This window comes from Netta rufina (assembly GCF_964035555.1).
Source record: "Netta rufina genome assembly, chromosome: 1".
Taxonomy (NCBI): Eukaryota; Metazoa; Chordata; class Aves; order Anseriformes; family Anatidae; genus Netta; species Netta rufina.
Genome location: NC_140123.1, coordinates 162,831,839 through 162,845,822, shown reverse-complemented (window position 1 = coordinate 162,845,822; position 13,984 = coordinate 162,831,839). Strand labels below are relative to the sequence as shown.

General features: G+C 49.6%; 5 protein-coding genes across 5 annotated transcripts; 2 read left to right on the top strand and 3 right to left on the bottom strand.

The window, feature by feature from the left end:
- Positions 1-3,816: 3,816 nt before the first annotated feature.
- Positions 3,817-4,221, top strand: LOC311206621 (histone H4; the record flags this gene model as incomplete). The annotated part of the gene is made up of 1 exon (XM_084282097.1): positions 3,817-4,221. The coding sequence occupies one exon, from the start codon at positions 3,817-3,819 to the stop codon at positions 4,126-4,128; it is 312 nt and encodes a 103-aa protein (XP_084138223.1). The 3' UTR covers positions 4,129-4,221.
- An 847-nt stretch (positions 4,222-5,068) lies between these two features.
- Positions 5,069-5,473, bottom strand: LOC311222186 (histone H2A type 2-C; the record flags this gene model as incomplete). Its single annotated transcript, XM_084306347.1, has 1 exon — positions 5,069-5,473. The coding sequence occupies one exon, from the start codon at positions 5,471-5,473 to the stop codon at positions 5,084-5,086; it is 390 nt and encodes a 129-aa protein (XP_084162473.1). The 3' UTR covers positions 5,069-5,083.
- Positions 5,474-6,181: 708 nt separating this feature from the next.
- Positions 6,182-6,694, bottom strand: LOC311213412 (histone H3.2). The gene has a single exon (XM_084293391.1). It carries the CDS (start codon positions 6,605-6,607, stop codon positions 6,197-6,199), a length of 411 nt encoding a protein of 136 aa, XP_084149517.1. The 5' UTR covers positions 6,608-6,694; the 3' UTR covers positions 6,182-6,196.
- An 825-nt stretch (positions 6,695-7,519) lies between these two features.
- LOC311222069 (histone H2A type 2-C) lies at positions 7,520-7,948 on the top strand. The gene has a single exon (XM_084306164.1). It carries the CDS (start codon positions 7,544-7,546, stop codon positions 7,931-7,933), a length of 390 nt encoding a protein of 129 aa, XP_084162290.1. The 5' UTR covers positions 7,520-7,543; the 3' UTR covers positions 7,934-7,948.
- A 940-nt stretch (positions 7,949-8,888) lies between these two features.
- Positions 8,889-9,200, bottom strand: LOC311222018 (histone H4; the record flags this gene model as incomplete). Its single annotated transcript, XM_084306082.1, has 1 exon — positions 8,889-9,200. One exon carries the CDS (start codon positions 9,198-9,200, stop codon positions 8,889-8,891), a length of 312 nt encoding a protein of 103 aa, XP_084162208.1.
- Positions 9,201-13,984: the final 4,784 nt, after the last annotated feature.

Sequence of the window (13,984 nt, the reverse complement as noted above, 5' to 3'; positions counted from 1 at the left end):
CACTAAGCAGCTATGGGCAGGGATCAGCCTCTGTCCAGCTCTATAGAGGTAGCAAGTGAAAAGAAGCCAGGTGGGTTTTGGGGTTTGTGGATTTACCCAAACTGCAATAGGAGGCCCTTACAAGGAAGGAAAATTCATAGTCCCCATAATCCAAGTCTGTTGAGAGAAGGGTCTGCTCATTATTTGAGTAATTCTAATACCAACTGTCTACATTTAATGCATATTCACTTAAATAAACATCTGCTGGTGGGAGGGGGGCAGGAAGAGAGAAAAAGAAAAAATGGAAGAAAAAAAGAAGCAACAACCAACAAACCAAAAAAACAAACAAAAAACATAACAGTGTAGGATAAACATTTGTACCAAAACCTAAGTGGAGACAAAGGTGTAGTCTCTGCTTGTTCTTTAATTAATTCTTTAGGAGAAAAGAGGTTTTGGCTTCCTTGGGTGCATGGAAAGGCTTTCAAGGGTTACTGCTGTCAGCCACATCACTGTACAAAGCCAGAAATATTTGTTTGCTTTTGACACCGAGGAAAAAGTAAAGCATTCTTATACTTTAAAAATATTACTTTTTAGGTTTTTCTCTTTTTATTTTACAACATATTTATTCTCTTAACATGGTGATTATTGAAAATGATTTTATCTCTTTTTTTGTAACTTCCTTCCCACTAGGGTGACAGGAACACCTGGTTATGGCCTCTTCAGTGATGAGGGAGACATTTGCTCATGCTCAGATAAGGTCAGTATTAGGGACACATAAGACAACTCTGGGAGGAGACAGAGGAGGAATACAAGGTGTAGTAGTTGAACTTGATTCTGCAGTTAAGGAATCCTGGATCCTAAGCAGGGAGAAATGAATGAGCAATATGACTGGGGCAGCCTTGAGATTCTGCTGCCCTTTGTAATGTATTCTAGATAGTGACTTGTTATCATAACACTGCAAGAACTGAGTCATTCACAAAAAACTGTCTTGTGGGCCAATATCCCATCTGTGACAGAGGCCAGCTAAATTAAAAAAAAAAAAAAAAAAAAGTGTATAAGAACACTGTCTCACCAAAATGATCTCTTAACTCCTAATGATTTGTAGGCCAGAGGCACCGTGAGCCAGAGGGGATGTCTTTGAACTGGAGAGCCCTCAATGGATTTTTTATCCAGTGTTTATTGACTTTCTCTGTATACAGATTTAGTATCATGATTACATGATTTAGTATTACATGAGAGATACTAAATCATTACATGATTTAGCATGACATATAATAAGAAGCTGAGGAACAGGGACATTGAAAGTGAGTGTGGGAGATGGGGAAACAGTTGATGGACATGTATACTAAGTGGGATTTATCTATTTATTTGAGAAGAATCTCGTTTATATGCAGTTAAGTGACCTGTCTGTATGTGTTTGCAAAAAGCTGAAAAACGTACTTTCTATGGTGCAGATGAAGTGGGACAAAGTGGCAACCAGCACAGTAGGAAGGCTAAACACCCTTTCTTGTGGCTGAGGAGAGGTGAAGAGAATATGTCTACTGGGGAGGGAACGACAAGTAATTTGACAGGACAGAGGAAAAAATCAGAAGCCTTCAAGGCCAGGCAGAGAGATTCCTGTATAAAATATCTGAGCTGAAAGGTGCTGGGAAAGAATTACCTCATCATTATATTTTTAGATCCCATCACTTGCACAGACCTTCCCTCCTGGAGTCACCATGACTGAGACAGAACCAATGCCAGTGCCAGCTAGAGAAAGGCTTGTCAGAATTCCCAGAGCCTTTCATCTTGACAGGCTTTCCTCTGTCTCTGGATAATGAGGTGTGTATCAGGATTGTAGTCACACTCTCCATACTGGAATTATGCAAATCTTACAGCCCCAGAGGGCTTTGAGCCCTGCAAGGACAGCCAGCAGAAACTGAGGTATAGCTTTAACTGTTGTGATGACTGATTTTCAGTTGTGAGGTTGTATCACAGCAACAAATACATATTACATGAAAAGAAAAAAATAATAAAAAAAAAAAGTACCTATCCACTCAGAATGATGTCAGATCTTTGCAGTCATGGAGGTACACATGCACATAGCTGAAGTAGTTACTTTTGTTGTGCATTTGATGTGCATGACTAATTTTCATCCAATTAGTAGCAGTGATCTAGATGGATGTATAATCCTTTTTAAGCATGACCAGGATATTTGTGACTTAATCTTCAGCAACACTCCAGACACAGGAGAGAAAAAAAGGATCAACTCCAGCTCCGTGCTGATAAAGCCCATCATGGACTCGACAGCGATACCACAGTCTGAGTGTCAGGCATAGCCAGCTTCTACAATAAGATGCACACTTTTCTCTAACCTGAGGTGAAGGCATAGAAATGGCTTTCTTAATGGCCTGTAGCACAAACCAGATGCTAGCATAAGGCCTTGGGGTGACCCATCACATCTTACATTTAGCAGCCAGTGCTCAGCACTACCATTGAGTTCTTGCAATATGACCTCAGAAGTACTGAGACATGGTTCACATCTTAGCAACAGCAGTTGTCAGCAACACACACACAATTTGCTTGATTCAAAAAGTGGCTAACATGGGTCTTTGACTAATTCATGGTTGCGCAGAGGTGAGCTAAGATTTTTTTTTTTCCCATCTGGAAATTGATTCTATTTCTTACTTGTGCTTAAGTTAGTTCTCAGGCTCATGTATCAAACTCATGTAGCATAGTCACTTATATAAGGAAACGGGTTATTTATGATGCAGACAAATATCTTGGAATGAATGACAAAAGGCTTTCTTGAACTTACAACAATGGACTGGGAGAAAATGGCTTTCCTACAGTTGCCTAGTGCAGCATGCAGGGTGTTTTGAATGCGATATTTCAGAGAAGCTATCACCTGGAAACACAGTAACCCAGTGACATCCCAGCTTCTGCTCTCAAGAGCAGTCCCCGAGAATCTTGTAAACATGACAGAAAGAAGCCACTGGAAGTGGCAATGATAATTCTAAATTCATGGGTGCTCCAGGGGATATTGGGAGACACGCTGTGTGCATTATCCCAGCCACAAACTTTATTACATGCTACCTTCATTTATGAATCGAGAAGAGTGTAGGACTAGATTTAGAGATTTGCAGGGACAAAAAAACAAACTTCGGAGTGAGTAGCATGCATGGTAGGCATGTAACCAAATTAGTGGACAGATATTTTAAGCTATAAAACTGTATCTGGTTATTATACTTACTAATAAATGCATGATCTCTGTAGGTAAAATTCAGAGATTTGCTTCCAGGTGCATGAAAACTGATTACTTTCACACAACTGATTACCACTCAAGTACTCCTTGGCTTACCAAGTATCCTGTGTGTCAAACAGCCCACTTAACAGGAAATAAGAGAAAATTGTAATTGTATTGATTTTAATATTAATTACTAATAATATTAAATTATAAATGTTTATTTTAAAAACAAATATGTAGAATTAAAAAATAATATTGGAGAAGCGTATGCAGTCACGCTCGGCCCCGGAGAGAAAGAAGCCGGAGCGCCACCGCCCCGCCCGGAGCCGCCGGGGACCGGGAGGGGCGCGGCCGAGGCGGGGCCGGGGCCGGGGCCGGGGCCGGGGCTGCGGCGGGGCCCCGGGAGGTGCCCGAGAGAGGCGGCGGAGGGCGGAGGGCGGAGGGTGAAGGCCCCGCCCCGCCCCGCCCCGGCCGCAGGAGGGGACGCGCCGCCGGGACCGCCCCCGCCTCGCGCCCGCCCCTGCTTCCAACCAGGTCGGCTCCCCCGCTATAAAGAGCGCGGCGCGGCAGCGGGCCGCTCACAGCTCGGCTCAGGCAGCAGCAGCAGCACCATGTCCGGCAGAGGCAAGGGCGGGAAGGGGCTCGGCAAGGGGGGCGCCAAGCGGCACCGCAAGGTGCTGCGCGACAACATCCAGGGCATCACCAAGCCGGCCATCCGGCGCCTGGCGCGGCGCGGCGGCGTCAAGCGCATCTCGGGGCTCATCTACGAGGAGACGCGCGGCGTGCTCAAGGTCTTCCTGGAGAACGTGATCCGCGACGCCGTCACCTACACCGAGCACGCCAAGCGCAAGACGGTCACGGCCATGGACGTGGTCTACGCCCTCAAGCGCCAGGGACGCACCCTCTACGGCTTCGGCGGCTAAAGCGCTCAGGCAGCTGCTTCTCGGACCCTCTCGACACCCCAAAGGCTCTTTTAAGAGCCGCCCACCTTCTCTTCAGAAAGAGCTGTATCGCGTTTGGTCGATTTCTTGGAGCTGTTCCTATCTTGCAACTAGTTTCTACCCGCCCCACTAAGGTTTTAGTGCCTAGCACCGTATCGTATCGTGGTGCTTGAGGCTGTTTCGCAGGGCTCTGTTATGTAATTCCCTTCCCACTTCCCTTGCTGCTCCTCGCGTTTAGCAGCCGCTTCCGGGAGAAACTGGTTGGGCTGCTTGTTAACTGAGCGCTGTACGAGCCGGTGGCTCTTCCGAGGGAGGCGCCCACCGCTACTGAGAGCAAGCCTGCAATGTGCTGGGCGTAGGCTCCGGTCCTCCCAGGGCTGTAGCCGCGTCCGGAAAAGCCGCGAACGAAGGGGGCCCTAGCGAGCAAGGGGGGAGGGAAGTATCCGCCTTGTCAAGCACCCTGAGGGCATGGGGGAGGCCACTCTTCCCTCCCAGTGGCTCCAGCCCGCAGAAAAAAAGCACAGCGACCACGCGCGCTGGGCTCGCTTTAGGAGGCGGAGCGCCCTCACCCTTTGAAAAGCCCGCGCGGGGCAGCCACAGGCTCCAACCGCTCCCGCGCCACGGGCGGCTCTGCTCGAGCCCGGCTCGCCGCAGCTGGCGGCGCCTGGGCTCAGAGCGCTGCTCCGGGGGCGAGTGCGGGGCCTACGAGGAAGGGCCGAGGCTGCCCGGCCGCAACCGGGCTCTCCCATATAGAGCCTGGGCGTTAGAGCAGGGCAAGATTCCCGCACACTTCTCGTCAGAAGGGCGGGCGTACGCCCCCTCTCCTCTCTATGTACCTCAACAGGAGCGTCTCAAGCTCTTTCTCGAGGCTGTGGGTGGCTCTGAAAAGAGCCTTTGGGTTTCAGTGGTCCGCGCCGGGCCTGTCTCCGGGGCCGCTTTACTTGCTCTTTGCCTTGTGGCTTTCGGTCTTCTTGGGCAGCAGCACGGCCTGGATGTTGGGCAGCACCCCGCCCTGCGCGATGGTGACCTTGCCCAGCAGCTTGTTGAGCTCCTCGTCGTTGCGGATGGCCAGCTGCAGGTGGCGGGGGATGATGCGCGTCTTCTTGTTGTCGCGGGCCGCGTTGCCCGCCAGCTCCAGGATCTCGGCCGTCAGGTACTCCAGCACGGCCGCCAGGTACACCGGGGCGCCGGCGCCCACCCGCTCCGCGTAGTTGCCCTTGCGCAGCAGCCGGTGCACGCGGCCCACGGGGAACTGCAGCCCGGCCCGCGACGAGCGCGACTTGGCCTTGGCCCGCGCCTTCCCGCCCTGCTTCCCACGGCCTGACATCGCTGCTCGCTCTCTGCGCGCTGCACACACACCCGACGAGAAGCCCTCTCCGAGTGAATTACCCGCGCCCCGCGGCCCGCCCTTATATCCCTTCCCTTTGCGCGGCCCGCGCCTCCTGATAGGCCCAGGCGCACCCGGGGAGCGCGCAGCCAATGCCCGAGCGAATCTCGCCCTCACCAATCGGCACGGCACAGCGACCCTTCCCCCCACCTCTCCTTCTCGGCCCAGCCAATGACGCCGCGGGACGCACCGGGCGGCTCCGCTCCGATCGCGGTGCGAAAACTCGGCGCCAGCCGCTGCAGCCCGCTTCCGTGCCGGCCCCCGTCCTTCTCGTCCCTTTTGTCACCGCTCCTTTTTCCTACGGCATCTCAGCCGCTGAGGGGGGGGGGGGGGGGGCGAGTGGATGGCAAACCTGGGGGATTTGAGAGTGGGGGCAGGGAGAAATGTTTGGGCGGGTGCCTCTCAGCGGGTGAGGGGAGATCCGGCAAGGGAAACATGGTATCTCCTTGTTTGTACTTATTAATAACCATTTATAATTTAGAAACGATTTTCAGAAGGATGATCTGCTTTGCCCGATACCTACACTTTGAAGGTATAGTTCACAAGTATATTCCAATAAAGAGTGCCACAGCTCTTTTTACGGTTTATGTATTGGCTCTTAAAAGAGCCTTTGGGATGATGATAGTTGTCGTGTAAAATTGAGATTTTGTGACTGAAATCTGCTTATGCACGCTCCCCGCGGATGCGGCGGGCGAGCTGGATGTCCTTGGGCATGATGGTGACGCGCTTGGCGTGGATGGCGCACAGGTTGGTGTCCTCGAAGAGCCCCACCAGGTAGGCCTCGCTCGCCTCCTGCAGCGCCATCACGGCCGAGCTCTGGAAGCGCAGGTCGGTCTTGAAGTCCTGCGCGATCTCGCGCACCAGCCGCTGGAAGGGCAGCTTGCGGATCAGCAGCTCCGTCGACTTCTGGTAGCGGCGGATCTCGCGCAGCGCCACCGTGCCGGGCCGGTAGCGGTGCGGCTTCTTCACGCCGCCCGTGGCCGGCGCGCTCTTGCGGGCCGCCTTGGTGGCCAGCTGCTTGCGGGGCGCCTTCCCGCCCGTCGACTTACGCGCCGTCTGCTTCGTGCGCGCCATCGCTAGCAACAGCTACTGCAAGCGAAGCAACAAAAGGTAGTGAGAGCGCGTTCGCACACTGCCTGTATATATAGCAGCGTTCCCAGCTCTGATAGGCGGATACATACACGCTGAATCTCATTGGTGGATTCTAATTTTAAATTTACCGCCTTTGGAAAAGACCACCCCCTGGTTCCGTCTTTGTCCTTTCCATGTACTTAGTCACACAGATAATTTCTGATACACGGTATCAACTTGTTCTTCCATTTCAGGAATACATCCACATACTAACTGAAGATTCTTTACAAAAGCTTAAATATATTTTACTTTCCCTTCTGTATATTTCTTTATTAACCCTATGCAGAAAAAAAAATGTATGTTTTCAGCATCGATGTTTTCATGCAAAAAGGCTTTAGTTTATCGTTAAGTTCTAAGAAGCCTTACTTTAGCTTTTTGAAATATTGCAGTAAAAAAGAAATCAGAAGGTAGGAAACAATGGTATCGAAGATACATAAAAATTAGGAAATGTGTAATGGAATTAAAGTGAAAAAATCTACTCTATTTTTTTCTGATGATTTGATAACAACACTTTAATTTTAATCAGAGGACTAGGCGCTGTTTAAAGTCATTGAATCTTTGTGAATTCGACTGAAGCTACCGCGTTTCGTCTGCCAGACCCCCCACCCCTCTGCCCTCTGAGAGTCCTCCAAAGACACCCAGATCTGCCTTTCCCTCTCTGCATCCCCCCCGCCTCGGCGATCGAGCTGCCGAGAGCGATTGGTGAGGGCGAGATTCGCTCGGGCATTGGCTGCGCGCTCCCCGGGTGCGCCTGGGCCTATCAGGAGGCGCGGGCCGCGCAAAGGGAAGGGATATAAGGGCGGGCCGCGGGGCGCGGGTAATTCACTCGGAGAGGGCTTCTCGTCGGGTGTGTGTGCAGCGCGCAGAGAGCGAGCAGCGATGTCAGGCCGTGGGAAGCAGGGCGGGAAGGCGCGGGCCAAGGCCAAGTCGCGCTCGTCGCGGGCCGGGCTGCAGTTCCCCGTGGGCCGCGTGCACCGGCTGCTGCGCAAGGGCAACTACGCGGAGCGGGTGGGCGCCGGCGCCCCGGTGTACCTGGCGGCCGTGCTGGAGTACCTGACGGCCGAGATCCTGGAGCTGGCGGGCAACGCGGCCCGCGACAACAAGAAGACGCGCATCATCCCCCGCCACCTGCAGCTGGCCATCCGCAACGACGAGGAGCTCAACAAGCTGCTGGGCAAGGTCACCATCGCGCAGGGCGGGGTGCTGCCCAACATCCAGGCCGTGCTGCTGCCCAAGAAGACCGAAAGCCACAAGGCAAAGAGCAAGTAAAGCGGCCCCGGAGACAGGCCCGGCGCGGACCACTGAAACCCAAAGGCTCTTTTCAGAGCCACCCACAGCCTCGAGAAAGAGCTTGAGACGCTCCTGTTGAGGTACATAGAGAGGAGAGGGGGCGTACGCCCGCCCTTCTGACGAGAAGTGTGCGGGAATCTTGCCCTGCTCTAACGCCCAGGCTCTATATGGGAGAGCCCGGTTGCGGCCGGGCAGCCTCGGCCCTTCCTCGTAGGCCCCGCACTCGCCCCCGGAGCAGCGCTCTGAGCCCAGGCGCCGCCAGCTGCGGCGAGCCGGGCTCGAGCAGAGCCGCCCGTGGCGCGGGAGCGGTTGGAGCCTGTGGCTGCCCCGCGCGGGCTTTTCAAAGGGTGAGGGCGCTCCGCCTCCTAAAGCGAGCCCAGCGCGCGTGGTCGCTGTGCTTTTTTTCTGCGGGCTGGAGCCACTGGGAGGGAAGAGTGGCCTCCCCCATGCCCTCAGGGTGCTTGACAAGGCGGATACTTCCCTCCCCCCTTGCTCGCTAGGGCCCCCTTCGTTCGCGGCTTTTCCGGACGCGGCTACAGCCCTGGGAGGACCGGAGCCTACGCCCAGCACATTGCAGGCTTGCTCTCAGTAGCGGTGGGCGCCTCCCTCGGAAGAGCCACCGGCTCGTACAGCGCTCAGTTAACAAGCAGCCCAACCAGTTTCTCCCGGAAGCGGCTGCTAAACGCGAGGAGCAGCAAGGGAAGTGGGAAGGGAATTACATAACAGAGCCCTGCGAAACAGCCTCAAGCACCACGATACGATACGGTGCTAGGCACTAAAACCTTAGTGGGGCGGGTAGAAACTAGTTGCAAGATAGGAACAGCTCCAAGAAATCGACCAAACGCGATACAGCTCTTTCTGAAGAGAAAGTGGGCGGCTCTTAAAAGAGCCTTTGGGGTGTCGAGAGGGTCCGAGAAGCAGCTGCCTGCGCGCTTTAGCCGCCGAAGCCGTAGAGGGTGCGTCCCTGGCGCTTGAGGGCGTAGACCACGTCCATGGCCGTGACCGTCTTGCGCTTGGCGTGCTCGGTGTAGGTGACGGCGTCGCGGATCACGTTCTCCAGGAAAACCTTGAGCACGCCGCGCGTCTCCTCGTAGATGAGCCCCGAGATGCGCTTGACGCCGCCGCGCCGCGCCAGGCGCCGGATGGCCGGCTTGGTGATGCCCTGGATGTTGTCGCGCAGCACCTTGCGGTGCCGCTTGGCGCCCCCCTTGCCGAGCCCCTTCCCGCCCTTGCCTCTGCCGGACATGGTGCTGCTGCTGCTGCCTGAGCCGAGCTGTGAGCGGCCCGCTGCCGCGCCGCGCTCTTTATAGCGGGGGAGCCGACCTGGTTGGAAGCAGGGGCGGGCGCGAGGCGGGGGCGGTCCCGGCGGCGCGTCCCCTCCTGCGGCCGGGGTGGGGCGGGGCGGGGCCTTCACCCTCCGCCCTCCGCCCTCCGCCGCCTCTCTCGGGCACCTCCCGGGGCCCCGCCGCAGCCCCGGCCCCGGCCCCGGCCCCGCCTCGGCCGCGCCCCTCCCGGTCCCCGGCGGCTCCGGGCGGGGCGGTGGCGCTTCCGCTTCTTTCTCTCCGGGGCCGAGCTCGCCCCCGAGATCGGCGTGCTCCCTCCGCCCTGCCTCACTGGACCGAGTCCCGGCGCGTCCCTGCGGAGGGGGCCGGGGACCGTGGACCGTGGCGGCTCCTCGGAGCGATCCATTGGGCCCCGGCTCGCCCCAGGGCAGGGTCTCCGAGCAATGCGGGATCCCTGCTCCTCTGCCTGGCTTGTTGTCTTCTGCCATCTGCTGGGCATGAGTTCATTTTCATCAATAAATTCTGATAATTTTTAGATTTGACGTGAAAAATAAGTTCTGGAGCATGTATTGATATATATATATATATTTTTGTCTCTGCTTATCTTTTTTTTTTTTTTGTAATTATGATTATTTTGTTTATTACTTCATTTGTCTCTCTGCATCACATCTTCTTCGTTATTGACATATCTACCCTTGGGTGTAAATTACCCTGTAGGTCTTGAGTATGTTTTGTTTGTAAGATTGGTTGCTGTTCTTACATATTTTTGATTTCTTCCTTTTTACATTGCAGAAAATCCCTGAACTTTTCATCTATAGTTATTTCGGTACTGGGTACAGTATGCATGCAACGAAGATGACTACAGTGTAAAAACACTTGAACGGTATGTCCATATTTCTTTTTTCCTGTTGGCCTTTTGTATTATGCATTTTGGTCCTACTTATGTCCCAAACTCTTGTAAATACTAGTAGATGTAGAAATAAATAATATATTGCAAAAATTATAACTAATATATTTTAAAAATAATTTATAAAAGAATAGGCCAACTATAGAAAATATCCTTTTAAGTACCTGTGTAAATTCTGGATGCGTTTCTTGAAGATTTTCTTAATGATCACTATTCCCTGTTCTCTTAAACTATCTGCATTTTTACTTTTCTTACAATACTCTTCTTAGCTTCATCTTCTTAAATCATCAACGTAGACTATTACTATAGAGACCAGAAAGGTTTTATTAGTGCAGGAATACTTTTATATGACTGTGAAAATATTATTTATAGGTGTCAAACACAAAGTCAACCTCTTGTGAAGACCAGAGTTGAAGATGTGAAACGTGATCATCAGATGTAAGATGAATGTCAAAAGACTACACACAGAATCAATAAACAGTTGAAATCACTTCAAAAGGTCGGCCTTCTTCTTTGTTCTTGTTTATGTCCCTAAATTATTTCAACTATTGGAGCCTTAGAAAGCAGTATTTCATGCACATCTTATTTCATACCTTTCTGAAATATATTTCCACTCACTTATGTATCACCTTGCTACTTTTCCCTGCTGTCTCCATGTCAGTATATGCTGAAGTATTCACCTGCCAATCTATTCATACATGCAAGGATTAAAATCTTCACAAAATAGCTAAGCAGGAAGGGATCTATTTGAGATTACAGAAATTCACTGTCCCTTGAATTTTGGGGGATTATTCATGAATTTTAAGCTTCAAGAACTGGATGGAAGCTCTCTTGAAAGCTTTCCGAAATTCCAATATCAGGTCTCATAGTTGTGGTTACTAGAATTTAAGTAAATAGTTCTATAATGCAAATGATAATTTTAAGGTTTCATCAATCACGGTGTTAAAGGAGAAGAGGAGCTTTAAGAATTATAGGACAAATTTCAGTCTCTGTAGAGCAGAGACTTAGCAGAAGATCCAAATGACATTTTATGTTAATATAATAGAAAAATAAAGTCTTTTTAAGTTTTTATGTTGCAATTACATTTATTAATTTGTTTGTTTGTTTACTAAATAGTTAACCTAGAGCAGTGAACCATTCTGGCATTGAACCAGAGAGGCACTCCTTTTAGTGTAGAAATACCTAGGCTTGGGCTGCGGTAGGCTGCAAAGGAGCTTGACCAATTATACCATAGAAGGAATTAGGCTTATTGGTATCAGTGGTGTTGGGGAACTCCACATACTGCTTTTGCCACTTCTGGGGAAATAAAAGACATTCCAAGTACATTAGGGTTTTCCCAAGCATCCTGGCTTTCCTCTACTATACTCAAACTTTGCTTGTGTCATAACTGGAGTTTCCAAAGGGCAATAACTGCTAGCTGCCTGTGGGCAAGATGGCCCCATTCATGTCCTAACTCTGCAATTCTGGATGGAGTTCTAATCTGATATTTTAAAAAGTGCTCTAAGTCACCTCATTCTTCAGTCATCTTTGGGAATTTGAGAACTGAAAAACAATACTTTCTAGCCCATCCTAATTTCTATTAATCTAAAAATCCTTATTTCTAGACCTATACTGTTGACTAAGCAAAAATTGTTCCTTATTATCATTTCCTCTCTTGTGATGCTGAGTCCGCTTCAGCTGCAGGTATTTGGTCTATTGCTTTATCATAAACTGTGTTTGCTCCACACAGGAGAAAAAGAAAAATTAAAAGTTCCAGTCCACTGGAGCAGCATGCGGCTTCTGTTTCCTCAGTAGCAATGTTTCAGTCCTCTGAGAGTGATAGTGAAAAAGGCTGGAAGACAGGGAAGTAGGTTTCATCTGTATTTTAATGGCATTTCTGTGATTTATAAATAATAATATTTCCTGGTGATAAGGCAAGTCCTGTTGTTTGAAGAACAATGTGATTTTGAAATTTCCTCAAATGTAGAATACAGGCTCTTTGGAACATTTTCTAATGCATATCCCGCCTTGAACTGCAGCCAATATCCAGGAATTTGACAAAAGAATCAAATAAGACTGACATACTTATAAGCCAAGAGCCTCATCATTGCAGAAGCCACAATTTACGGTGAAGTTTATTAAGAATCTTTCAGACTGATAAGGATGACAATATTGCTTACTGTACAAGTCCAGAGAGTTGACAGAAAGCCATTTAATGTAATAAGCTTGAACAGAAAGAAAGCAAGAAAGTGAGCAAGAACAAAAAACACACATGTGCAAATGTTAATGAACTAGAGAGTGCTTAGCTCCTCTATCTCTGTGAGGACTTCATACCTACGTTCATTGTTACAATGAGGTCACTGCTACTAGTTTAGAAAAATCTTTTCCTCCGAGTGTCAGAACTGCTTGCAAGACAGTCTTCAGTAATGTCCCTGAGGATCTTAATTCCCTGAATTTTAATAAATAACCACCAGATACAATTATTTTTTTTTAGTTTCTGTGTTCATACAATACACAATACTGCAAACTCATACCTAGCATTTCTGTCTTGCTTGTTATCACAGACAGATCTTTCAGAAGACATATTTACCTTTGTCTTACAGGCTGATCTGCATTCTCTGGGACACCTCACATAGCCATGTATTTCTTCATTCATTTCACCTCCAAATAGAGAAAAATAAAAAATGTGTGTTAAATTACTGAATAATTCAAGTCCATACTTTAATGTAAAGATTTCACATGATTTGCTTTTTGAGTGACTTTAATAAAACACAATTATTAAAAAATGTTCAGAGGGGTCATGTGATATTTCCATCTTCTTTCATTTAGCAGGAGTTACTGTCAGGATATAGTTCCTGTTATTTCTTAGAGACATTCAGTTTCACATAAACACGTGTAAATAGGAAAGAATATGATATTTCCCTAATGTAACGTGGACACTCAAGACAATGTGTTTGTATATTTTCCCAGTCCCGGGCTTCTGGAATTCTACGCTGTACAGTCATTTGATTTACCTTGTTAAAATTTCTTGTAGCCCTGGACAGATCTGCTCTGCTGTTTTGAGTGGCTGATGATAGCCTACTATCTATTGTGTGATACAATGTTATTGCAGCCAGACTGTTAAATGTTTCATATTAAAAATAATTATTATAATTATAAAGGTAGGGAATTTCTTGAAGGCTTGAAGGCAGAAACCAAGAATTCGTTGGTTTTTTTCTGTTGGTTTATTTGTGTGTTTGGATATGGAGCTGCCACTGTCGAGGAGAAAGAGACTTCTTGAAACGGTGTAAAAAGCTATCTTTCTTCTAAAAAGATCAAAGCGGCGAGTCATCTGATGCTGTCAGCCGAGCAATACCATCAACATTCCCTCATTAGAACAGAGAAATCAGTCCTGCATAATAAAGGGTCCTGGTCGCACTCACCAAGGACGGGGTTTGCAGCTTTACCTCACCGCTCAGGTCAAATTTTCACTACGCCCCAGATTCTGCTTCTCAAGGAATGTTAATAATTTGCGATACACAGGACATACTTCTTATATTTTAAGATTAAAAGACAGTGTACTGCCGTAGTAAGTATGCTGACTCCCAAAGTCAGCAGACGGAAGCAGCTTTCCGACGGGTGTATCGAAAGCATATTCCCAGGAACATCAGCCCGCACAGAGAGGTGCGGCGGTGCTTTGCTCCATTTTACACCCAGACAGGCGCAAAGTAATGCCGGCTTTCCCACACGCTGCTGAAGCGACGGCTTCTGCCAGACGTGGGGGCGGCCGGAGGGACGCTGAGCTCCCGAATCCTCACGGGGGGCCCCGCTGCGTTACTTCCTCGGGGTTACCGCCGCTCTGCGCGGTTTCCAGCCCTTGGA